We start from the raw sequence: 27,055 nt of genomic DNA, 5'->3' as shown, positions 1-27,055 counted from the left end.
AAAGCAAATTGTACAATACCAAGGTGGAGATAAATGCTAGAAACAAAATGTGAACATGAACTCCTGATATGAGAGGAGTTTTTCCTACTGAAGATGAAAATATTCATCACTGGGCAAGTGTTTTGGGTTTGACATTTTAGAGTGTACCTAATTTTTTACCCTCTTTGGCATTTCCCTCCGATAATACAGCAGCTTCATTGATTTTACTAATACCAATTAAAATGAAGTTAATGTAGTGATGTACCACAAAAGAAAACATTATTCATTCTTATTTATAAAGGAAATGCTCATCTGGGAGACAAAGTTAGTTAATGGTTATGTGTGTCCTTCCAGCATGAAGCAATGCTCAGATCTGGGAAACTGAGATAAAGATAAGACAGTCTTCAGCAACAAAAACAGACAGACTGACAGGAACAGAGTGTCTGCTTCCTACAGATAAGGAAAAACCAGACACTCCCCAAGCACACAACCTTATTTGCAGCATCAGTGACATTATGTGCACATACACATGTAAGAAGGTGGCACATTTTGAATTTGTACATGTAGGGAAGTATTAGAATAGACCTGAGACTGAGGGGGACAGGCTGAGCAGAGACTGCCTCTGAGGGTGATATCTGCTGACAAGAATGCAAATAAAAATATTACCTGTGGTCAGACAATCTACATCCAGCCTCCTCCTTCCCCTCACCTTCCATCAATCATTCCAATGCTACTTGGTCCTAAATGCTTTGGGACTGGCTGGTCATTGGTAGGATTATTTTGTCCCTCAAAAACTGGGACTCTGTGATTCTTACGATGGCAAGTGTACCTCTGTCTGCTAGAAGTCTGGTAATGGGCACAGCTGGAATAAAAGGACAGCTTCTGCTTTCCCTGCTTGGCTGGCAGACACATTGCAACGAGAGGAATGAGCACAGAGACCTCCCTCATTGTTTTGCCTGTTCTGTCAGCCATGGGACAGCTACACCCGAAGCCTGGGTCAGCAAAGCACTTCATAACCATGTAATTTTGAGCCAATCATTAAATACTTCAAATAGGCAGTAATATATGATTTTTCTTTTAGTTAATCAAAGTGTGACAGAACAGTTTTCTTCCTCAAACAATCCCAATCCTCAAAATATATAACCAATGATCAACCTAAATTTCTGACTCCCTGATCAAAATATTTGCTACCAATTTTGGCCAAGTACTAATGCTGCTTATGAAAAATTTAGCACATTTCATAAACAGGAACTCCTTGTTGCATTCTTCATATTGCAACAAATGTTCAAAATAAACATCCTGACTAAAAAGAACTTCAGTGTCAAAACTGTGAATAGTGTGAAACAGATTGGATCATGCACTGGAAGCAAACTCTGTGCTTAAACAAAAAATAAACATGGTGAAAAACAGTGATGTTAGTAAATGGTGTTGGTCAAATGCTTCTTTTTTGCATATCGTCCCAAAGGGTCCAAGACTATGTCAGAACAAATGACATATGGTGACAATGTCCTCATCACCACAATTAAAGAAGGAAGCATCTGAATGACAAACACATATGATGACAATAGCATAGCAAAACATTCAGGTTGCCAAAATATCTCCAGAAACGTGTGCTATGAGTCCATGTGCATAAACACACACGATTTGTTCAGAGAATAGCTATTGCAATTCAAATGTGAGCAAGAAATTTTCTTCATAGTCTTATCAGTGCTCTGCTATTCCCTGTTCAACATGAACCAAATGCCCATAAACATCAATTAATAAAAATTTTAAGTCAACATGAGAAACACCAGAGAAGATTTTTAAAAAGTGTCTTTTCCCTTGTAAAAGATCTAAGTTCGCAATTAATATGTTGGTGGCACAGGGTAATATATGATAACTAATAAATTATTACCATTAACACCATCGAAGCAGCTCAGAAATATATTTTTGGCTCCAAATTAAATATTGCAACACTGTAGAGATTTATTGCACTAAGACTTCACACTAATGAAAGCAAAGCTGGATGAGAATGTAGTTTTCAGATTTACCCTTAAGCCTAAAGAGAAATGTTTGCAAAAGTCTACAAAAGATATCAACTGTATCCAAAAGTACAAATTACTGGCACCAATACCTAACATATGATCGGGGTGCATAAAGTGGTACTCAAACTGAACTGGACTTGTTCAAAGTTGAGTCCAGAATCTCTTACAGGAGGTAGACATGAGGTTTTTATTCCACTCCTCCACAGAGGCATAAGGTCAAGATTCAAGACAGACAGGTTTTCCTGAGGGGCTCAGGAGGAAGATATAAATGCTGTTCCTTTAAGCCCTATTTCAGCAGAAAATCTGAAGTTCATTTAACATCAAGAATAAAATCAGTCCCACAGAGATGGCATTGACCATTTACATAAAAGACGAGGAAAGTGAACTCTCCACTATTTTCTCAACATTTTGGCAGCACATGAATGGTAAAGGAAACTTTAAAAATGTGACTTAAAACCTTCACAACCACTACTGAAACAATGTGATCATGCTTCTAAGTCATTCAGTGTTGGTCATCCAAATGGCTTCTGAGCTGACAAATAAGATCATTTCTAGACAGTCAGGCCAGATTGAAACTTGTACGTTATTTCCTTTCAACAACATACTTTATTTCCAATTTATTTCTCTCTTATTCTCCTAAGTTATAGATATCCCTCTCCCAGATTGGACTGACCACACTTTGTGCCTGCCAATCGTTACTCTGCTTTTTTAATTGAAAAGCAACCATTTCTATGACCACACAAGATCTTGCATGTCATGTGAAAGTTTCTGAAAACAAAAGGGCACAGAACCCAAAAGTATTTATATAGGTTTTAGTAGTGGTTTTAATTTTTTTTATTGGTACACCATAGGTATTTTTACTTATATATACTTGCCTCTAATAATTTCTAAAAATAAAATGAACATGAAAACCAATTAGGTTCATAAAAGAAGAAGGTTGAAGGAAGGGATATTAAATGAAAGAATAAATTTAAAAGACAATCACAGAACATTTTTAATTGCCAAAATATATGTTGCTCTGAGGTGGTTCATTTCTGGAGTTGGTCACTGATCCAGTCCTTGAGAATGCTGACCAATCCTGTAAATTGCTTAATACATTAAAGACTGACTTCCAGAGGCACCAAAAATATCCCAACCACAGTAATTTCCTGGATTATGTGAGAGTGGGAGGTTACTGGATCAGAAGAATCAGCCTCAGGGAAGCATATATATTATTATAAAATGTAAAAAAAAATTATCAACAAAATAAAAGAGATGCCATTTAATTTCCAGTACTTAATACTGAAATCAAGGTGATGTGTACCTAGACAGTCCAATCCATTCTCTTGTAAAAAATGGGTGAGATGCAAACTTGTTGTTTTCTAGAAGAACTCACTGGCCTTTGCAATGGATCTAAGCATACCCAGGATGCTGCTGAGCTGTTTCCACAGCACGAGGCAATCACATATGTGACCCAACAGGAGTGTTTGGTTCACACTGAGGACATGAAGTACTCACACTCATGTTTCCTTTACACTGCTCAATTAAGATGGTTGCAATTAGAACTGCGACAGGACCTTATTTTCTGTGAGTGCTGGTGATTTTTTACCCTCCTCCAAATCAGCCCTCAAACAAGGCTGAGCTTCCTCAGCTTAAGAAGTTTCTATAGTGGGACTTCTCACAGCTGCTATTGCAACCAGGCTTGAAATCCCATTGGAAACAGAGTCTCATTAGCATCTCAGCAAAGCTGTAGATTTCCCAGGATCACTGTCAGTGTCAGATAACAAGTACAGGTGGAATGGCACAATTCAGAATGCTGAAAAAACACTGAGCCAAAGATTCTAAAATATGGGATTTGGATTACAGAAATTTACACTAAACTAATCAAGTAGGAATAGTTCAGTAGAATCAAAAAAGTAAAAGTAATAAAAACCTAAGAAATTTCCCTGGACACTCTGCAGCATTAACTGTTTCATGTTGAAAATGGGAAATCAAGCCCAGAAATATATTGAAACCATAATACATTCTTGACTTGCACAAACAAAGCACAGAAAAGTGGCAAGACCAGAAACAGACAATACTTAGAACACAAAGAGCCTGCTGTGCAAAACTAGAAGTCAAAGATGAGCATTTTTCCCCGAGTATAACATGAAAACTAAGAAATGGCAGTGCTGGTTGTTGACTGTGGTGTGTACTCATCTTGGAGATCATTAATTGGTCTCCAGAATATTTTCAAGACAACTGTGAGAATTCCTAAATGACAGTGTTCTTCACAGCTGGCAGCTCAGCAGTGACCAGTTAGAAGTAGAGCTGTCCAATTAGCACTGCCCATACACTGCTAAATCCTGCTTTGGCCATGGAAGTACCTCTGAGATCTTTCAATCTCTTCACAATCAAATACAGTTTGCAGTTATGAGGGAAAGCTGTTCTGAATGATTGGTCTTTTTACACTCCTCAAATACACTGTTCACCTACACCAGTACTACTGTGAATGGAAATCATGGGTAAATTGCAAACATTTGAGCTGTAAGTCTAAATCCAAAACTTTTCTGGGGAAAAAAAAAACCTAAACTAAACAAAACGGACAAAAAACCCCAATCAAAAATAAATCAGAGGCGGCTTTTAAAAACATGCTCCATGAAGAATAATTATACTTTAAGAAATGTCTCAAGGGGACACTGCAGTTCTGGGCTTATTGACCCTCCCTGTCAGCTCAAGATCCTTCAGTTCACAGAAAGATCCATCCCCACAGAACTGAGAAAAATCAGTCTGAAATCAAAAGGTCAAGATAAAGTTCTTCTGCTCCCATGTTGTTACATCACTCCTCCTTTTTCTTTCCAGAAATTCAGACAGTCATGAGATTCTCACAGTTTAACACAAGACCAGGAAACAATTTCAAGGTCAATCAGTTGTCCAAATACCTATATGTGCAATGGCCATCAGTCAAAATTCTGGTGAAATATGGAGTTTTCCAAGTACTTTAAGAGTAATTCAAATTTCCGAACACTTACTGCAGGATATGAAAAGCAAAAGGATTGGGAAAAAATCCACAGCATGGAAAGCCTTACTTTCTATGTGCCCTTTTTCTGCTACCTCATGAGATATGAATGCTAACATTAAAACCCAAACTTCCCACAGAAAAATAAATCATCATTTATTAAACCAAGCCACTAAAAACTTACAGAATCTTGAATTATCTTGGTCAAGTTACCTACAAAAACCAATGGGCTTCAAGTAAAATAGTAACATAAGCTTAATTCTTTTTTATATATATTTTCTGTGCATATATAGAAGAACAACTCTTATTGTCTCACTGTGCTGTGTGCATGTGCAACTATACAAGTTTATAAATAGGTAATAGCAGCTTGTACAAACATCTGTATCAGTGTTTTGTTCTTTGATTCCAGGATTAAACATACTTTTCTAAAAAAGGACTTTTTTGGGGATTAAGTTTACATTTTCTGTATTTCTTGATGACAGCAATTACTTTTTAGTGCATGAACAGTTGCTACTTACATTAACTTCTGTTATAGCAATATCAACGACGCTACCAACAACAATTAAGGCATCAAAAGTGTTCCATGCATCAGTGAAATAGTGCTGTTAGGACAAGCATTCAGCAGAAAGAGAGCAAGAGAAAAACACAAACAGAAAAAGAGAAGAAAAGGACAGTGTTATAACACAGAAACACTCTAGGCTTCTCTGATGTACCACTATACAATCTAAACTTTCCCTTTCATAGCTAAAAGAAATTGGCAGAAAAAAAAGGCTATTTATTTCCCATATCAACATAATTGACCTATGACTGGTCTGTACTCAAAACTTTAGAAACATCAGATCAAAATCTGTGACTTGTCCAGATGATGGAAATAGTGGGGAGACAGAGAAAGAGAAGTAGGGACTGGGGAAAGTAAGCTGGGATATACTCACATCAGCTTCACTGAGAACGACGTCTACTATGCTGCCAATAACGATGAGGGAGTCAAACGTATTCCAGGCATCACTAAAATAGCCCTGAACAGAGCAGGCAGGGTGCAAACGTTTGTGATTACACATGAAATGTCAAATATTTGCATACTTCTGTTTAGTTTTGCATAAACAGAAATTAGTTAAACAAAACCTGTGGTCTAATGAGAAAACAAAACAAAACCAAACAATATTGCCTACTGAAGGAAAAGCAACATATATGTGCATGTGTGTGTATATATATAATTATATATATACATGTACAGACACACACACAGACACACACACACTCTACACATGCAGAACACACCATCAGATAAGCACGGTGTTGGCAAGCAAGCCATCATCCAAAATTGGTTTTGGGCTTCTAGCAAGGCTGAAAAATTCTAACATATATACCCTAATGAGGACAACAAGACCCCTTTCATTATATTGCTGCAAGACGAAGCCAATTGAAACCTCCCTCGCATGAAGGAGTTTGTGACAGTCTTATCTAAGTGATTGGTAAAATATTCAAAGGGTCAGGTCTCACCACTGGCTAAACATGCACAGTTATTAATGTGAGACTGTGTATAAAGGTTGGAGAACTGCCTTAATCTTCTATTGTTAAACTAGGTCTAATATAGGAACTTATCCTACATTTGCAGTCAGAGGCTGACTCTGTAGCCAGTGAAGTCAGTGCTAAGAACCACAGCAATCAGAACAATTTCTTAATGCTTTTGGTTGGTGCAGCCAATCCAGTGTCTGAAAACTCATTTTCATAAATTGCTTCATCACCCTTCTGACATTTTATGGTTTTAAATATATTCCCCACGTGTGTGTTACTGGGACATGGCTGCAAAGGGTTGTAAAGGGCTATCATGCAATTAGCTGACTATGGGCATAAAACTGCATGTTTGAGCAGAGATAATTCAGAAGAATCCTCCAGGTAGGTTCCAGTGTGGAACAAATCAAGATATATTACAATTGTTAACTAGGGAGACCAGAGTTTTCTGAAATATGTGGATTTTTCCTAGTTACTATAGAAATGCAGAACTGCAAAAATTACTGAACTTGCCCTTTACCTCATTCAGATATATTAATGTATCAGTCGACCATGACTAAGGAATGTGAATTATGTGACAAAGGCTAAAATGTACATTTTGTACATGTACATTTCTTGGTAATTAATTTTAAAATACTAACTTTTCAGCCACTATTGAAGGTCTAAAATAATACATTTAGCAAGAAGTTTAAAATTACAAATCTGCTAATCTAACCTTATGTCTAGTTACACTTTTTATTACACTGTTTGCTCTAAGATAATGTTTTAGCTGAGTAGTTTAAATTACATGAGTTGTTAGCAGAGAAAAGCAAAATCAGGCCCAAAATATTTTACAATTTGACTGATATTTTTCTCAAGATTTTAAACTGTTAGATTTTCTAGTAATTTCACAGTTTAAAGTAATGCACTTGAGTGCATTACCATTTGAAAAAAAGGCTTATTTTGTGTGGAAATTTGCTCTTGGAGACTATGAGAGAGCTGCTACAGTAGACAACAGCTCTATATTTTATTTTTGGAAAGGAAGCAGTGTCAGGAAAGGCTCATTATGTTTCTGATGCTACTCTCTTTTAAAACACAAATTGCTACAATCATTCCTTTGTCTAAGGAAGGCGCAGTAAGAGGAAAATAGATCAGAGTATTGTTATCTCTACAACCCTTTGCACTACTCTGGTTCTTTGGGAGCAACCATCAATTCCAGTCTTGGGGCAGAAGCCAGTGCTCGTGGATTTGGCCTCCTGAAGAAATGCCTCCATTCCTAAGAGCTCTTGCACAATTCCCTATCACTCCCTCCCTACTCATCCTGCTGCATGGGAACAAGCCATTCCCAAAGTTTTACTAAGTGAGCATCATGCTGAGCCACCTCAACAATACTGAAATTTATAATCCTAATGAGATTAGCAGCTGCCAACCAAAGAAAGGCAGCTTCTCTCATCATTTCTTCCTGATCACTCACATTCTTTAATTCTAAGAATCTCCCTTGATTTTAGAATAGCAATATTTTTATATATATATAGACAAAATAAGAGACTATTGGCAAACAGCAAACACATAATCAGCACAATCCTGAGCTGTGCTATCCATCTTCCTCTACAATGGGAACCAAAAAAGGTCCTCCAAATAAAGGATAATTTCAGCTATAGAAAAAGTTACTTTACTAGACATGCTACAAGATAAAGCACTGAAATGAAAAAAACCACATTTTGATTCAATACAGCTAAAACACTTTACAGCTAAAATAATCTACACATTTATTTATTTATTTTACAAAACCTTTTCCATCAGTATAGACAAATATTGTTCAAACTAATATGTAAAGCAAAAGCATACAAATAAACAAAAAACTAAGAGAAAATAAAGATGGTTTTGGAAAAGGGAGGAATGGACAAGTCACAGCAAATAAACATCATGCAAATAAGTTGTTTTCACCACTGCAAGGACCCAAGATCAATTCACTTACTAGCCATCTTTCCTTTTTTCTTACAAAAATCTGATGTAAAACGACATGGAAAATCAGTACAAGTTTAAGCAACAACTGGCTACCAGGAAGCTGTACATACAGTATGTGTGGATGTATTATTTTTGATTCCAGAGCTGTATTTTGTTTTGAATGGCACTGAACCATGCTGAGCAACAGAGTTTAGCAAATGTGAAGAAAAAGGCCTGTTCTTTTAGCTTATATTATGGAAAATTTGCTCATTGAGAAATGTTGAAGGACAAAATCACAAATCCTGGGGAATATGTAGGCATGGAGAATTAGCAACAAAGTATGTTTCCATACATCTACCACATAAATATTTTAGTTCTTCTAGTACTCTCTTGGAAAATTTAGGGCCTCATTCTGCAAAGTCTTGTGTGATCCAATCTCCCAGTCAAGTGTGGCAGACACTCAGCACCACCTTTACTATCTAGCACTTCTCCAGGTTTTATGTATTTCAGAGCTGGAAGTCAGTCTGCAGTGCCTTGGTTTTACACAACACAATATCATAGTAAGAGTATCAATAATTTATAGTAGCCTTAAGTTTATATGACCAGCAAAACCAAAAGATCACCGTTTTCACAGGACTTTTGTCAACATATTAAGGGGACACTGTCAAGCAGATGAGATAAAAACTAACAGGTTTTTATCTATTATTTTCTTTTACAGAGGGAGTAGAGGAGTTTTTATTTGATGCTTTGAACATCTCTGAAACAACTTTTTAAATGCACAAAATTAATAAATAAAACTTTATTCTGTCAGACTAGCCTAAGAGACCCACCCACCAGTGACACAGACATAGAAGAAATTAATCAGTCTCATGGACCCTAAAGAAAAACATTAAGTTTGGTTTCAGATTGTTCCTACTATTATTAAACCTTAATATGAGTTAAAGCAATTAATTGTTGTTTTAAACATACATCTATTTTGAAATTTAGATTAAAGACATTAAAATTCTGCTTAAGGCTGCTAGCTGATTTGTGATTATTAATGAACTATGTAATACATGTTGCAAATAGGTTCTGTTAAAGAGTATCTGATAATTTAAAAGGTTATGATCTCCAAAGAATAACAGGAACAACCTTAATTGTACTTTATTCCCTTCCTGCTAATTAGTCTCTTCCAAAAGTCTGATTATTATCATAGTCTTTAAACCTTGTCCTGCTAATTAGCAAGTTTAAGGTGTTCTGCATCTATGGGGGACCACAATTCAGGAAATGAGAACCTTCCACTGGCAGTGTCTGCCCTTCAAACTCTCAGGGTTCAGATCCAGGGATCTCTCACAGTGAAAGCATCCAGTCAGATAGAAAGCATGTTGCAACAGAATTAAAGCTCAGATTGTACAGAGTCTTAGAGACCAGTGTTAAGACATTGCATTTGCTAACGAGTAGGAAGCCCACAGTACAAATGGAGCACTGTGATTTGTACACTCATGATCAGACCACTGTGTTTTGCATTAGCTGCTATTTCTGACTACAGTCACAAGTGCATGGAGAACCATACAAGGATTCACAACCTTCTTTCAAAAAGCAGATGAAAAAATGCAGCAAAGTCCTCTGTGCAAAACAAGGATATAGAACAGGAAATACAGATCAGGAAACACAACCAGCATACTCATGACACTGTGGTCCACACAGCTGAGCTATCTCCTCTGGGGCCTCATATTGTGCTATTTTTCATGTGAAACTCTTAGCGTTTAAATAAGATAGCTGACACAAAAATACAAATAAATTCATTAGAAATGTACAATGGACTGGACAGTGCAGAGCGAGACTAGGGGAGAGTGGGTAAACATTCACCCAGAACTCCACAGTTCACATCTCAACACCAGATCTCAAGTGATGGATAATTTGTTCACTTCTGCAGGCAAATATGAGCTGGCTTTAAACCAAGTAGCTGAAGCTGTACAGCCAAGCTCAGCACTAAATGTAAGCTGAATAAATAGTTCTGAAAATCTGGAAAGCTGCTGTACTGCTGCTGCAGCCTGAGCCCTGGGCAGCCGTGCTGCGAGCACAGAACTCCCTGGGCCAGAGCAGGAACAGGGCTGCCTGCAGAGCTGCAGTCAGCCAGGGCTGCTTCACACCAGCAAAGGGCACAGCTCACAGCCAGCTCCACAGGCAGATATCCTGGTTGCTTTAAAAGAAGGGCAATGGCAAATGAAAAGTACCAGTCTTGGATGGTGAGATCAGTAAACTTCAAATGGCTCATCTGGTTTTTTTCAAATTCCATGTATAGCAAGTGAACACATTTACTTATTTACATAGCCCACAATAAACATTAATCTTGTTGTACTGGAAATAAATTTAGTCTATTTTTCCATCATTAACTTCTGCACTTCATAAATGCAGTATGAGAACTGAACAAAAACCAGGATAATTTTATCTTTTTTTCAATTGTAGTTATCACTTTCTCTTGCAAATCTACTTTTGAAAATGTGTCTGCATCATTCATATTGACAGTGTCCCTTTAAGACAAAGAATCAACCACTCAGTGTGAGGCCTTCGAACAAATATTATGTATATATAACTGAAAACATAAAAATCTAAAAAGGCTATTGAATATGTAAATTATTTATATGTATGTTTGTAATACTTGGCTATATTTTATAAAGTAAAGAAATTATTTTGCATTTTAGAATAGGAAATGATACAGGATACAGGTCTTTACTGGAGATTAAATTAGTGTGAAGTAATGAACATAGTACCCAGAACAGGAGACATGGTAAAGCTTGTAACAGGAAATGATTTATCTGATTTAGAAAGGGACATTTTCATTACCTCAAAGTATTCTAGATCTCATCAACCACTTTGTAAGATTTTTTTTTTTTATACCTGCATTTCATTTCCTGGAGTTACACTTTATTATAGTTTCTCTGATAGATAAAGGTGGGAAATGTTGGTTCTTTTTGTTCATTGAATAATATACAGCAAGTGTGAAACTCATTATACTTAATTCCTGTGGTGATGACCTAATTAAAGCATATCTTCAACTTACCTTGGGTTTGAATGCAATCAGTTTCAAAACCATTTCAACAGTGAACACTCCTGTGAAAACCATATTCATAATGTCCATTGCATCATTAAATAGCTTAGACTGTCCATAGTGCTGTGAATGAAAAATAAAATACTTACAAAAGTAAAGGCTTTAAAATATTAAGTGAAAGCAAGGCAGCTTAAGACAAAAACACAGCATAGGAAAACATTTTCTAGTAAAATTTATGAAGCACATCTATATATGTGGAAGATTAGCTGAATATCCCTGGTCAAGCATGGAACTGTTTAAGTCTATTCTGTTTAGGCACTGAGCAGAACAGAATTGTCATTCCTCGACATCCTAAGGGAATCTCCAGAGAGATGGTTGTGAGAGGAAAATGGTTCCCTCAAAAGAGGAGTATTAGACAACAACATTTTCCCAAGTTTTATATGCAAGGTTTTAAAATTACCCAGGCTTGTGTCACACCTGCTTAGAAAGCCTGAAGTATGGTAGTCACAAAATAACACAGTGTGTAGGAGGTGTATTTTTCAGAGGACACAGTGCATGCAAGTTTAATGAAAAAAGCAGAATGGTTTTATAAACTGAATCCAAACCATTCTTTTTCTTATCAAAATCTGAAATACTAGGGAAAGAAAGAGTCAGTTAGCAATTGTCACAGAAAAGTACTGTGATCAGAAGTGCTTTCTTTAAAATTCCACTCCATGAAAAATACAGGTTGCCAGAAATTAAAGGCATCATATCCTTCCCTGCAATTTATGCCAACAGCTTCAAGAGAGTTTCTGGTTTTCCTACCTGCATAGCCAAGCAAAGGGTGTTCAGCATGATGAGGACAAACATGATGTACTCAAATCCAGTAGAATTCACCACATACCAGAACTTGTACTGGTAAGGATTTTTTGGAATATATCTACGGAGAGGACGTGCCTTCAAGGCATACTCTACACACTGACGCTGAAAAGCAAATACAGCAAAAATTCTTAGACTGTAACTCAGCAGTTAACCAAAGTGCAAATTATTAAATATAACTCTCAAAACCAGACAGTCTGGCTACTTGATGTAGGGCCTTTTTATTATTAAGTGTTAATAAAGTGCACAAGCAGCTCACCAATCCTCACTTGATTATTTACAACTGTATCTAACCATGTCTAACCATATACACTGCTCAGTCACATGCAAAAATCAAATAATGCTCATGGAAATTCTGGAGGGTTTTGCCTTTTTACACGAATATATTATAGAACATACAGGTATAGTACATATAGTCATCTATAAACCATGTCTTTACTCCCTTTTCAACTACCAATGGGCTTGCTTAGCATAAAACCATAGAGTCAGCAAAATAAATACTGAGGTGGTCTTACTTCTAATAGCTCACTTAAATTGCCCAGCAAAATCACATATGTAGGAACATCATGGATTCATCTCATAATCTATTAGCACCCCAAATCTTCAGGGCTGGGCCTCCCACTTGTCTCTGGAAGAATTCTTACAGGCCCTGACTGACAGGATACATGGTGCAGAAAGAATCCTGGCTACGGTCTCATGCTTGGCTTTCTTTAAATGAAGTGTGTTACAGTCAGCTAAGAATACCTGGAAAATTGTGAGTTATGAGTTTCTCAGCCAAAGGATTAAACAGTAAATAGCGACAGATTTTTGTAATTTTAATCTGAATATCCCCCATTAATTTCTAAATAAATGGGGGTGAGAAGTGGAACATTTTGAACACCTGAACTTTGAACACTTTCAGTCTATTCAGAACACAAAAACTGTTTTCCAGTTCTTAGTGTAAAACCTATCTCTGCCTCAGGATAACCTGGCAAGTGCTGTATTCTTATTAATGTGACACCAAAAAGCAAGATGCTAAGAAGCCAACAAGCTTAGTGGACCACCTTTCACAACAGAAAGACTGATGGATTGAGCTCACAGAAAGAGGAATGTACAACAACCTCAATACCCAGTTAAATAAATACCCAGACAGCAAAAAACTCAAATAAATAAATACTAAGCTATGTGTCTGGTGCCCTCTTCTGCCCCAAAGCAGAAAGGAAGTTCTTCATGCATAAACAAAAAAGGCTACTTCTAAAACTTAAGAATTCATTATTCTTTTAACCTGATTTTTGTCCAGTTCACAGTTCTTGTACTCTTGTTCTCCCTGTTCTTGGAATGTAACAATCACAAAACCAACAAATATGTTCATCATAAAGAAAGCAATAATGATGATATAGATGATGAAAAAAATGGAGATCTCCACTCTATAGTTGTATACAGGTCCTACATTCTCGCCATTTGAATCTATGGCTTTGTATAGCAGCCTGGAAAAAAAAAAAAAACAACAAAATTTTATCTTTATTACCATTAAAATGAGAAAATATTAAAGTATGCAGACTCAGAGGACAGGTTTCAGAAATGGTCTGATGTTCACTTTTATCCTCCTTTACTTATTGATAGTGCTTTCAAGAATATAGAAACCAGAACAACCACAGCACACATTGCTATATTCTTTTTTTCTGAAAGAATTAAGATAATGACCCAATGGTTGTCATTTTCATTTATTTATTTATCCAAATAAAATTTTCTCATTTAGGGAATTAGTGAGTGGCAGTTAGCTCTTCCTAGGTTTATGAGTGTACTACTGCCTGATTTTTTAGTAAAAGGTTTACTTGAAGGCCTAAAACTTTAACATTATTTAAGGACCGTTAATGGATAAGCATCTAAAATTAGAGCTTCCATTAGAGCTGAGGACTAGGTCCTTATAGTAAAAGTAGCAAGACTGGGAATCAAACAATATTAAAAGCTCACCTTCTCTTACTTTTCCTGAAACATGGGATAAGTGCACAGATTCAGGATAATGTGTTTTTTACTTCCTCCCTCTTTACACCACCACTTAAAACTGCTTTACTGCCCAAAAATATCTGGTAAATGATAGTGAATTGTTCTGGAAAAAGCAACTCTCGTAACAACGCTGTGAAAACATGGAGAACCCACTCACGCTGGCCAGCCTTCAAAGGTGGAGACTGTAAAAAGGGCCATCATAGCAGACAGAACATTATCAAAGTTGAAATCACTGTTTTGCCAGACCCTCTCTTTGACCATGGGACTATCGACATCTCCATCCTTATAAACGATGTATATTCCTCTGTGGGAAAGAGACTGTCATTAGTGAAATACTGAGCTAACCTCAGAGTTACTCAATGCACTATTCAAAGCTCTTTCTTTTATTCCCCCTCATGTCTGTTTTATTTCCTTGCTAACCTGTGTTTTCTGGTGGATTTAAGATAACAATTCTGATTTGCACAACCATAAATGGCCTGACATGTGCCTGCCCGTACACAGTTTAAGTTATTCAGAACAAAATGTGTCACATTCTTAGACCAAAGGTCTCCTCACCGGCATTCCTCGGGGTTCTGTTTTGCCTCATCAGTGCACTTGTAGAATTTTCCCTACATATAAAAACAAAAAGCAATGATAAAATGCAGAATATGCAAAATACATGCTTTTATACTACAATTGGCTCAGGATGGGACCAGCCCAGTTCCAGCAGCAAACCGCCAAGAATTCAATTCAGCTTTGCTTTTCTTGATGCACTGTAAGTTCTGAGAGTGTCTTACCTTGAACAGCTGCACCCCAATACAAGCAAACATGAATTGCAGCAGAGTTGTAACAATCATGATATTACCAATAGTTCTAATAGCCACAAAGACACATTGAACAACGTGCTGGAACGAAAGAAAAAAATGTGTTTCAATGCAATTTGTCATGGACTACACACCACAAAAATCTATTTCCATATTCTTTTTTAAAATTACGATTTTTGTGTTGCCAGTATTATATCTAATACTGTAATTGGACTTGTTTTCTAAATTTGTCTGTAAGTCAGTGACATAGACCCATCAACGTCAACTGGCTAAAAACTACACAAGCACTATGGATAAACAACTTAAATGCACTGACATGTTGGTTCATCACAGTCCAAATCTGCTCTCAGTGGCAGTTCCTTCACACACAAAGTGCTGTAACTGTGGACAGAGCCTGGGCTGGTTAAGAACAGATATGTTTAAGAATCAGGAACTGATTTCTGTCTTTGCTCTGTGGACTTCTGTAGACAATTTTTCTTGAGCAAGAATTTTTAACCTGAGGCGGGACTGAAGCATCAAGCCAACAGAAATATAACTTAAAAAATAAAAATAAACACCTTAAGTCCTTTTGCTCTGTTTATTGCCCTTAGAGGCCTCAAGACTCTTAAAACTCTGAGAATCTTCACGACTGAAATAGCACTTGATCTAGGAGAAAAAAAAAATTATACCGTTACTGTTAAGGTAACAGATTGCATTACAGAATAACAATATCCTTGAGAATTCCTTAATCATGAAATTTTTTTAAAAAACCTCCAACCAGAACTCTCAAGATATATATATACAATACTTTTACTCTTTATTGATTCTTTATTAATATTAGAAAATAGTATCGATCTCATGAACACCATAAAAATCATTTGATTTCTGGAGCAAATTTGGAATTAACAGTTCAGAAGCTCATCTAAGACTATAATGTAGCAAAATAGTCCCCAAAGAATTTTTCAGTGTTGACAAGCTCTTTTGAAGACACTGTGTAAGTCCTGTAAATCAATGAATCCTTCAATTTCCAGCTAACCCAAGATCAAAAGATCTCAAATGACTTCCACTCCCTTTGTTTAAGTAGCTAGGACTGCATTTTGAGGAAATAGTGCACAGTATTTCAAAGAACACCCTGTGAAACTGAAAGCTTGTGCAATAGGTATTCTGGTACCAGCAGAGTTCAGTGGGGAGCAGCTGCCTGAAACCTTCCCCAGTTCTTTTAAGTCACCAAGGCTGTCACAGATGATATTTAATAGGGGAAAACCACTCAGTGAATCAATAAGCACCTTTAGACTCTTTTATTGTGTTTAGTCCGACCCAAAAAAAGCAAAACAAACCTCGCCATTACCACTTGCAGTCCTGATCAAGGTACAACTTCTCCCCCCTCGAACACTGTCTAGTTCTATATCCCCACAGGTCAACACTGAAAGACCAAGCTCATAAAATTAGATTGTAGATGTGATAACAGCTCAAGAGAAGGGATATAAACCTCCTGAAGCTCCAGGAAATACCTGTTATACCATACAGTGTCACGGTGCTCCTCCTCATTCTCTTGGTAATAGTGGGAAGTAGTAATTTGTTTCCAGCCCATATTAGTAGTGAATTACAACACTCTCCATGCAAATCACTGCCTCTTGCCAGCCCCATCCCTGAGCACTGACACTACACACCCACACACCGTGGGGGAACAAAAGGAGCTGAAACACTGATTTCAGTAGAAAACCCCAGAGCAAAAATAAATCATTCACATTATAAGTATAGTACTTACTGAATCCCAAAAGATACCAGAGAAACGCCCACAACCAGCAAATCCAGCAAATTAAAATAATTCCTGCAGAAGGACCCTTTATGAAGGAATGCTCCAAAAGCTGTCATCTAAAAATAGAATTGTTACACACTTAGTCTATATTTCAATTTATTCAAAATCACATTTAGGCTGTTTACAAGACACTTGCCTAGAGTGTGAATGCATACAATACTATCTCGCTTTCTAAAATCCTTTGATATATAAAACAATCCCTCCATGTACATTAAATCTTTCATTTAAATCAGAAAAAATCGACTCAACAACATCAACAAATATGCTAACTGTTTCTGATGTCAACAAATGTTTTCTTTTGTGTAAGAACAGATGAGGCTGAGATGATTACACTGAATTAATTTGGCCTTTGTTAAAAAATTTGCTACAAAAACAACACTTAAGATTTCCATGTTTACTAAACTGTAGGGTCCAGATTCTGACTCCTAATAATTCATACTATCTTAAGAATTGAAGAAGCTGAGAATGTACTGCAAACACCTGAGGGTCAAAGCTGGTACAGAAGCAGGACAAGGCTGTCCCAAGGCAGCACCACAAGGCTATTCAGCTTTGGCTTATGGGAGACATGAATGGGTATCTTGGAATAACCTGGAACAACTGAGACATGTTTCGTATTATGTGTAATCAAAGGTCACTAAATCTTGCTGTTCTGTGGGGAATACTAAACATTGCTCTTCCTTTTGGACTTTCTCTAAATGTTTTGGTTTCTGTCCCTATATTTAGATGAAAAAATCTTACAAAGTGGATCTTGTGTGCGTCACTTTCATTAGGAGCCAGTGATAGAGGCTATATTAATTATGGCTGCAGCCAGCACCTGGGCAGATGGTTTTGGGTATCACAAAGCTGAATTTGACTCCTAAATCCATTAATTAGACCCCCTACCATAACTGTAAGTACCAGTCTAAAAATGCACAGAGGAGTCCACTTAAACCCTTAGATGCAGACTCACTAGCTGAAGAGAATATTGCATAAATCTTTCCATAGTTATGAATTAAGTCTGAAATACTGAAACTAAAAACTCATAACAAAAATAAGGATACCTCTGAAAAATACCTCGTGGTCAGCTCAGTCACATGAATTCTAATTTCTTCAGCCTCAAGATCCTCCTAAAGAGCCTGAGTACTGAGCTATTCCTTGTTTTCCACAGGTAAGAAAAATCGACGCCATCTAGAAAATATCTGATACTGACTGTGCATTATAATCCCTTTACTTTCTATTCTGTTCCTCAAGGTGTAGTGAAGAGATTTTATTTCATTTCCCCTCACAGGAGATTACTACAGCCTTCAAGACAGTTCCCCAGGGTAGGACAGAGCCACAGGCAACTGGCATCTCAGTGCACTGCATCCCTATCCAGTGTGCAGACATTTCCAGGCCTTCTGCATGACAAACCATCACCACCAGTAAAGGATGTACATATGCAAAGGAAAGATGCATTTTTTTGGAAGTTCTCCTCTCCTTATTCTCATGGTTAAGCCCTCTTTTGTGGTGATCAAAATACTAAATATTCCTCAAAGCTAGAAGAGTAAAAATGCTAAAGCTTTAACCTATGCCACAGCGTAAGAGATATAACATAGTTATATTACAAAATTTCCATTAAATTCCTAGCTCTTTCACTTACAGCTGGACAGAGTACATCTAAACTCATTAGAATCAGTGGAAGTTGGACACTAAAATAAACCCGAATATCAAACTAACATCTACCTACATCTACCCATTTACACTGTAGTATGTTATGAGCAGCACACGAAGTTTCATGTAAGACTCCCACAAAAATTAGGTCAATAACTGACCTAAAAGCACAGGTGAGGTACATATTTCCCCATCTTCACTCATACTTCAATCACCACAAAATCCTAGTGGAAGCATTTGCTAGAACTCTCTCAAGCAAGTTTAAATGGCGTGGGATTAGCACAGTGGGGGGAAGTTGAAAGCACAAATCCCTACCCTGACCTTTGCTCTTATGTTTTCACCTTTTCCCAGTTATCCAAACAGGATTTCAATGTCATGTAGGGATTACATAAGAGAATTCTTAAATGCTTTAAGCTGATGTTGCAGCTCTTCTGTTATTCATGTCCTCATCCATACATTCAGCACTGTGTGATGTGGGAATCCTTGTTTGAGAGCAGTAAGACAGAGCACAAGGAGACTCCCTACGTGCTGAGAGTTATTCTGGTTTAATGCTTGGGTTTTGTACAATTTCCTTTGCTACAGGTGATAATATTGCCTCTGGTTATCCTAATTTCAGTTTCATACATTTTTTCCCTGGAAATTAAGGAATTCTATTGTTACTGCAGGTCTAGTTTTGAATTTTCTCCTTGCAGAACACACTCTTCCTGTACAACTCAGATACTGTGGGAAGCACAGCAGAGGACATGGAGGGCCCCAGCCATAAGCAAGCAAAGCCAGAGTCTGAGACATGTTAGTAAAGCAGGCACTGTGTCTGTGTCACATCCTGACTGTTCACTACATTTCTATGGTGCAGCTTATTTTCCTTTACATGGGAATGCTCTAAAGAGCTTCCTGGAGAAACCAGAGTCAGAAGCATCAAAATTTTTGGCTGTAATGTGGCTTCTTGTTTCCTTGTAATATTTTACAATGCCAGATTTCAGCAGCCCAAGCTCTAGAGTTTCCTGCTTCCCTTCTTAAATTGCTCAGCGCCAAAACCTTTCGCAGTTTTCAGGAATGCTGCTTTTCTTAACACACCCAGTTATGCCTCTTTATGCCACTCTTCATAATTCCTCTGTCTCCTAGAAAAACACAAATGGAACTGCAGGAACTGGAGAACCTGCTGCTCAGAGCATGTGGAAGTCTACTGACTCTCTTCTGCCACAGGTATAATGGTAACATATGTTTATGGCTTCTCAAATTCAGAGTTGGGAACTAGGCTGATCTAATGCTACAGCTCTTTTCAATGCTTTGTTCTCTCCTTTAGTCTGGCCTTTCTCTAGCAACAAAACCCCTGGATATTTATTTTAGCATGCTACAAATAAGAATAATCAATTCCATAGCAAGCTTCTCACTGCTGAAAATGTGAAATAAGGGGATAAACATTAAGCCTGGGAGAAAATTCAAGCATAAAAATAGTCTATTACTTACAGTACAGTTTATCTTGTAAACAGCCCAAATATTGCACCAATTAGTATTAATCAAATTGCATTGTGAAGAGTATGCACAGCAATATGAGCAAAAGCTGGGAGAAGAGATTTTGTTAAGCTTAATCCTCAACTGGAAATGCATAGTTTATGTACAGATTCTTAGTGTGCCAGCAATTTTTAACTGTATAAATCAGGATTACTCAACCAAAAACTTGTGGTGAGAATAAGCACAGCATGAAACACTTATGAATCATGTATAAATCTCTGAAAAAATATTTTGCCAATGTCCAATGAAAATTTTAATTTCCTTGTTCAGCATTTTGTTTCATGTGAATGCAATTTTCAGTTATTTGGCTTCTTTACCAGAGTAAGTCTTGTACATTGAAAATCTGAGTAACCCCAATAGATATTCTTAATAATCAGTACACAAACTATACATCAAAATGCCAATTCTTGGCTCATGCATGGGTAATACATTTAAGCAAGCATAATTATGCCTGTCTGTGAATTTAAATGTATGCCCAAGATAAATGCAAAGTATCTTAGTGTATAGATAGATAAATGCAAGATATCTTGCAAGTCCTATTGCAAGAAAATAGTTATCTACTATTTTAGCTCTGTGGATATAGTTCAGCAAAATAAATGAGAAATTACATGCTCCCTCCTTATAAGACTGATTATCTCTTTTGGAAATGCCAGAGCAAGGAGAAGGAAAAGCTCATGCGCAGTGATTTATTTTTCCCTTTTCTGACAACTGTAAGTTTAAAAAGGGTAAAAAATGAATTATTAAACTGATGTAATGATAAAAAACCAGCTTCTTCATGCACCCAATGGTAAAAAAATAACCAATCAAAACTATGAGGAACTGTCAAATAAAAAAATCCTCTAGTTTAAAAAAGTTTAGCTTTGATCGCTGAGAAAAGGCGAAGAACACTTCAAGTGCCTTTTCTTGGCAGGTGACACACAAGGAAAATCCTTTTAAACAAGCTTCCTTTAAAAACCTGTTACCTTCAAAATGATCTCAAATGTAAACATACTAGTGAAGACATAATCTGCATACCCTAGGATCTGGAAGGTAAACAAAAAGTTACAAACATTATTGCTAAAGCTGCTTTTGAGCTAACAAGGATCAATTAACAATGCATTACCTTTAACAGGATTTCAACAGTAAAGATGGCTGTGAAAGCATAGTCAAAGTAACCAAGTATCTGCAAGGTATAATACGTGCCACAGTAAGAAATCCATCTCTTAATAATTTTTACAACTTAGACCACATACACAACAACACCTGAATTAATCTTAGTAGACAGATGGAGAATTTACACAAAGTAGTTTAAAATTCCAGCTATTGTGCAACCATTTTTATTTGCTTAAAAATTTAAAGGATGCCACTGTGCTCAGGTACTAGATTTCACCCCTCAACAATTGACAGGACCCAATAGGCAACAATTTCTTTCAATTCCCTCTACCAGCTTTCACAGGTACTTTCGTCAGTCTTTATCAGAGACCCAGAATCTTAAACAAAGAATAAATACTTTTTACTAATGTCTGAGGTTTTTACCAAAGTATTGCATCACAAAATAAAATATCAGTGGATGCTTCTAGACTGAAGATCATTCCACATTCTGCTACATTGTACTGTTCCTGTATAGGCTTGTCTAGAGTGTCACGAAACAAATTAATTAATAACTAATCACTTAAAATCAACACCACAACGCTTTTTCCTTGAAGTGGGAAGATACAGCAGGTATTTATTTGTAGGAAATTTAAAAGAACCCACAAGAGTTGCACAGTGATACAAAATTTCTAAGAGGATTGTGGCTGCAGGATTGATTGCTCTCGACAGGCACACGAACAGGTATCTCAGTACCACCCAGAGTTGTGGCCACATCACTAACACCTAATTCAGTGAACTGCAGGAGGGTAAGAGTTTAGCCTCAAGGATGCAGCAATCTACCTAGCCAACAGCTGTGCACAGAAACATCTTGCCTGAGGTTCAGCAACTAACTAAGTGGGAAGGAGAAATAAAATAAAGAGACAACACACAAAGAAATTAGTCATGCTAGATCAAATAAAAGGAAATCATTCTTCCCCCATATTCCACTGATCATCACATCCTTCTGTCCCTTGGTGTGGCTGAAAAAACAGGCAAATATTAAAGCCATTCAACAAAGATTGATCAGCCACCAATTCACTCTAGACCTAAAATAAAATATTTAAAGGCATTCCAGTTTGTAAACTTTCATTCTGTTGCTGATCTGAAGGAAGGAACATGAACACTCAAGGCAGTAAAAGGAAAATGATGCAGGCCTGGGGCACATGAGAATACTTACAGCAAGAGGGCAATGCCCTCCTGAAATCCCTCACACATTTTGTCTGTGTCCCAAACAGAAATAATCTTTTCAGTTACCACCACTCTCCACTTACATTTTCCTAATGCTCCTCTAGTTACAAATACAATTATCAGCCCTTGAAGCTGTTTCTATAATAACAATTTCAGTATTCTCCACCAGCTCTCTTTTTCCTACCCATTAGTGTGATTTATTTATAGGATTACATTGGTCCAGCTTTACAGCTATGGGAAGCACACTGCTCTGCTGAATAGTGCATGAAGAGTGTCTTTGTGCTTTGGCCTCTTTTTACCTCTGGAGAAAGTTTTTGCTTTCTGGTTTTTACTGAAGTTTCTGGAAAAATGTTCAGAGAGTGCCAACAGCCAAAACAAGACTTTCAGAGCTTGCACCAGCACCAGCAAGAACTAGAGAGGTACAACCTCTACAGCCTCCTCAGGCCCACCTTTCCTGCAAGATGTAACAGAGTTTCTCTAACTCCATGACAATCTCTACAGATCATTTTGTAGCTAGAACAGGAGAGGCCTGAAAGTTCTGTCAAAGCATCCCCAAAGTCCCCATGGACTACTACCAAGTTGCACCATCTCAGCTATTTCCTACCTAATCTAAAGCAAACACAACTCACAATAACATGAGTCTTGCTACACAACTGATACAAGTGTAACAAGACTAACAAAATCCGTGGTCGCAAGAGGGGATTTCTTTTTGTTTCTCTGTCTAATAATTGTGCATTTGAGTAACAGGTAATCCACTGGACTAAGAATTTAAAATGGGGGATTCAGGAATTTGTTCTGGGAGAACACAGGTGTTTAGTCCCCACATAAACTACAATTTTATTAATAGAGCCATTATTTAAATTAATGGGTTTTTTAGGCTGAAATGGCATTTTTCTCTGAATCAAGGCAAGAGCTGGGCATGTTCTGATCTTCCTCTTACGTGTGAGTTTAGAAAAAAGTGAGACTTGTTTAGTTTCTGATGTGGCCAATCAGGAATCCAAATATCTTCGGGTCCAACGTAGGGATAACTCAAACCCCTCAGACTGGCCACATGAGACTCTCGGAGAGAAGAGGTAACACCCTTATGAGTCCCAACACTCACTAACAGAGGGATATTCCAAGTGCCCCAAAACCATATAATACAGTCAATGCAGAGAGGACAGATCAGAGTCTATTCCAAGCATGATAAACAGTGATAATTTTAACTGGCATTTTTAAATCAGCGTCAAACACTGTGAGGCAGTAAGAGTGATTCAGGAATTGCACATCAGGTACTCGAGCTGCAAAGTAGGAAAAAATATGAAAATTATAGATATTACTTATATTCAGCTTGAGAATATTTTATCCTGATATATTTATAGTCACAGAAAAAGCATCATGTAAATAATAAACAATTCTAATACTGATGATGTTCCATCAATAAAATTAATTGTCTTTAAAGATTTATGCTTCTTAGAGCAAAAGGAATATAAATGTATAGCTTGAAAAAGGAAAAGGAATGTTTCTTAACATGAAAATTAAAAACCAGGCACTAGGCCCAAAGGATTGTATCCTGTGAGGGTGTATTTATCTTCAGACATAAAAATGAAAGGCTTACATTATTTCGAAAAGAGTGGCTGCGAATTGGATCTTCTGCTGCTAAGGAAACACTGCTCAGCATGATGAAGACAAGGATGAGATTGGTGAAGATGTGGTGATTGATAAGTCTGTGGCATCCCACTCGAATTCTAAAGAGGAGATACAAAAATACACCATCTTTGCACACGGAATTCAGCAGATGGTTAATATACAACATGTTTTCTGTTACTCTGCCAACACTGATGGAACAGAGCAACAATCAGCAGTCAGAAGCAATGAAAATGCTGAAGCCATCGGTCTGATTCCTAAGAATGTAAATAAATTCGAAATCCAAATCACCCATAGTGAAGATGCACTTAAAGCAATCTGGGAGGGGTTGGTTTCCAGTGGGTTATGAACACCACAAGTTCCAGGGTTTGTACCACTGTGCACGTACAGACAACGTCAGAGGGACCAAGGCTAGACAATAAGTCATTCCAGATCCCCTGTTTGATTTCATCCTTACTAAAGTTGCCAAAATTACTTATCTTGTGAGATGCAACTTAGGCTGCAGATCTCATTGTGCTACTTAGGACTCAAATCAGAATCTCCATGAAGATTTCCTTACAGAATTACAGGACAAGTGGGTGTTGAAGGCTCCAGAGCCGTCAGGCTTCAGCCACATGACATGAAGTGTAACTGTGCATATGCTTAGAGTCACTGAGCCCAAGGTAATCACAAATACAGAGCAGATCTGGGATTAAACTGACAAAAAGGCAGGATCAGGTTCATAACTGACTAACACTGAAGTTGTCTAAATTCTGCTGAAGACCCGGAAGGTTCTTGGCTAAAATTTTTTCTCCTGAAATTAAGTACATGATTGGAGTGTGGCATATCTTATTTATGCAAATAGGCCATTTTAGACCAAGAATACATAGTTTTAGTTGAAGCTGAAAGCAATTTGAAGTGTTCAACAAACCTAATGATTTTGCATTCAGCATATGAAAATTACTAGTTCAAGGAGCTCTCTTTCCAGTTTGCAAACTCTGAAGAGCTTCAGATAATCCGTGCAATGAATGAGATACACACCCAAAACATTTTATCTTGATCATCTTTTAAACTTGTGGTGGCCTCTACCACTGAAAGGCAGCATTCTCCCATGCCAAATAAATCTTAAGTAAGGACTTTTACTGACTACTCAAGCTTGGTGTCTTCACCAGAGTAGAACTCCAAATGCTCTGGAGTTAGGCTAAGTGTTGAAAGATTCCAATTGCTCCCCAAAATCCAACTATTACTGTTCTTGATTTTTTGAAATAATTTGTCTTTATCTTTGATGTTTATTTGAATCTGGGAAATGCTGTTACCCTGAGCAGAATATATACAACCTTTCTCCTACTTTTCTCTTTTTCTGGTTTCTCCTCCACAAAGAATTTCTAGTAACCCTAGTAACCTATCTCATGCAGAAGATTCTCAGATCTTTTACATCCAGTGACTAATATAGTACACAGATAATACACCTTAAAGGGTATTTTCCAGGCATGTGAGAACTCAGACTATATGTACAAAACGCTGTTATCTTCAACAGTGGGAAGAAAATTAATATCTTTTTCAAATTATTCTCATTTACCAAGTCAATCAGAACATTTTAGGAGGAAAGCCAATCCCTTTTCTGTTGAAGATACTAGATTCCTACTCCTGATCTCCCTGGAAGGAGGTCCGTTACTTCACTGCTTGATGCCTAAACCAGTATTTTTCAAATTTATATTTACGGATTGGTGCTGCTGAAAATGAAGAAGGCACTCCCTTCAGGGATCGGTGTTATCTTCTCCTTCATGTTGAGTTCTGATATTCTACGGGGACGTGGGCCTGCTGGTACCTCTGGTTCATCCTCCTCATCTTCTTCATCTTCACCTACTTTAAAATTAAACATTCTTTTTACTATAAACTAAAAGATATTGAGGTTTTTTTCGTAACGATACAAAAGCATAGCTTGTATTAGATTTCACATTGGCTTATAGGAAATATATATTCATAGAATGACTCTAAGAATCTATAAACCAATATGTGAACATCCAAACAGTTGTCACTGTTTGTGACCCACATACAGGGTGTGTGCATAAGTGCCCTGAGAGCATTAACAGGCTTTGCTGGTCCTGAGCAGCTGCACCTGCACCCCAAGCTCCCTGAGGAGCTCTGGAGCCCCAGTTCAGCTCAGCCCCGACAGTCCATCCATGCCTGTGCTGAGTGCTGAGCTCTGGGTGAGCACTGTGTGCTCAAACTTTAGGGCAGATTTCTGTGACATGTATCCAGATAATCCAGCAGAACTGATTTTTAGATAAGTATATTCACTGGGCCAAGAAAAAATTGACCAAACATCATCAGCCCTGAAATGTCCTTTTTTGCCAAACGTTTTAGAGAAGTTTAGAATTTGCTCTCCCATCCAGATAGTGTTACCACAACAGTGCTGAGGCTCACAGTATTAACTCTCAAACGCTGCTTGTACTGTCTAGGAAGCTGCAGGAAAAGATAATACTTAGCAGCTTCCAGGCCCATTTATCCACTGATAACAGAGCACGACTTCACTGACTCCAAAGGAATGGATTCAATGTTCAGCAGGAGCAAGTTTAGGATATTTTAGCAAACAAATGTGCTCGTCTTCTAGCTAGTATTCACATACCTGGTACATCACAGGGTGGATAGGGATCTTTATCCTCATCCTCTCCTTCTCCATATTCGCCAATTGTCACCTATAGCAGTGAAAGGGATGCACAGGAAGAAAAATAAATTTTAACACATAGTACAAAGTCCAATAGAAAGCAAACCAAATAAGCCTCTGAAGTCAGAGAAGTGAGTTTTCTGAAGCAGAGTAACTCTGAGAACAGAGGAGAGCTGACAGTTTATTACTTATTTTTCAACGATGATTTTTCAATAGTATCCACATTTTTCTGGCTGTGTAAATCACAATGAGAATATAACCAACACACTTTGATAAAAGCTACCAAGAATGTTGGAACATTCTACTAAGAGTTGATCATTTATCTAATCTCATTGCATTTATCAAGCAAAATACCTACAGGGATCCTAAAAAAAAAAAATCACATTTTTCTGACATTAACTATTTTGTTCTCTAAGTGCTTCCCTTCTCAGGATATCCTGGAACCAAAA

The 27,055-nt window shown here is 37.3% G+C and overlaps 1 protein-coding gene and 1 long non-coding RNA gene across 19 annotated transcripts in view; one reads left to right on the top strand and one right to left on the bottom strand.

The window, feature by feature from the left end:
* Positions 1–27,055, bottom strand: part of CACNA1D (calcium voltage-gated channel subunit alpha1 D) — a 171,663-nt gene that overhangs the window by 36,906 nt on the left and 107,702 nt on the right. For 4 of the 18 annotated variants that reach the window (XM_042020350.1, XM_042020342.1, XM_042020369.1 and 1 more), the window contains exons 18-31: positions 26,568–26,637; positions 25,660–25,804; positions 23,931–24,060; positions 21,138–21,197; positions 16,844–16,950; positions 15,654–15,741; positions 15,070–15,177; positions 14,849–14,901; positions 14,451–14,597; positions 13,572–13,773; positions 12,254–12,412; positions 11,462–11,572; positions 5,913–5,996; positions 5,499–5,582 (exon numbers count right to left, since the gene is read on the bottom strand). In XM_042020350.1, the coding sequence (XP_041876284.1) occupies positions 5,499–5,582; positions 5,913–5,996; positions 11,462–11,572; positions 12,254–12,412; positions 13,572–13,773; positions 14,451–14,597; positions 14,849–14,901; positions 15,070–15,177; positions 15,654–15,741; positions 16,844–16,950; positions 21,138–21,197; positions 23,931–24,060; positions 25,660–25,804; positions 26,568–26,637 (1,548 nt within the window). Of the gene's footprint in view, positions 1–5,498; positions 5,583–5,912; positions 5,997–11,461; positions 11,573–12,253; positions 12,413–13,571; positions 13,774–14,450; positions 14,598–14,848; positions 14,902–15,069; positions 15,178–15,653; positions 15,742–16,843; positions 16,951–20,997; positions 21,058–21,137; positions 21,198–23,930; positions 24,061–25,659; positions 25,805–26,567; positions 26,638–27,055 lie in introns of all 18 variants that reach the window. The other 14 variants (XM_042020467.1, XM_042020395.1, XM_042020420.1 and 11 more) reach the window with 8 other exon arrangements.
* Positions 1–27,055, top strand: part of LOC121660901 — a 34,623-nt gene that overhangs the window by 3,308 nt on the left and 4,260 nt on the right. The window contains exon 2 of the long non-coding RNA XR_006014800.1: positions 19,646–19,726. This is a non-coding gene — a long non-coding RNA (uncharacterized LOC121660901). The remainder of the gene's footprint in view (positions 1–19,645; positions 19,727–27,055) is intronic.

Source organism: Corvus kubaryi, unplaced genomic scaffold, assembly GCF_017639235.1.
Source record: "Corvus kubaryi isolate FWS band 111438036 unplaced genomic scaffold, C.kubaryi_AGA036_p1.0 124, whole genome shotgun sequence".
Taxonomy (NCBI): domain Eukaryota; kingdom Metazoa; phylum Chordata; class Aves; order Passeriformes; family Corvidae; genus Corvus; species Corvus kubaryi.
This window is presented reverse-complemented; position numbering and strand designations above follow the sequence as displayed.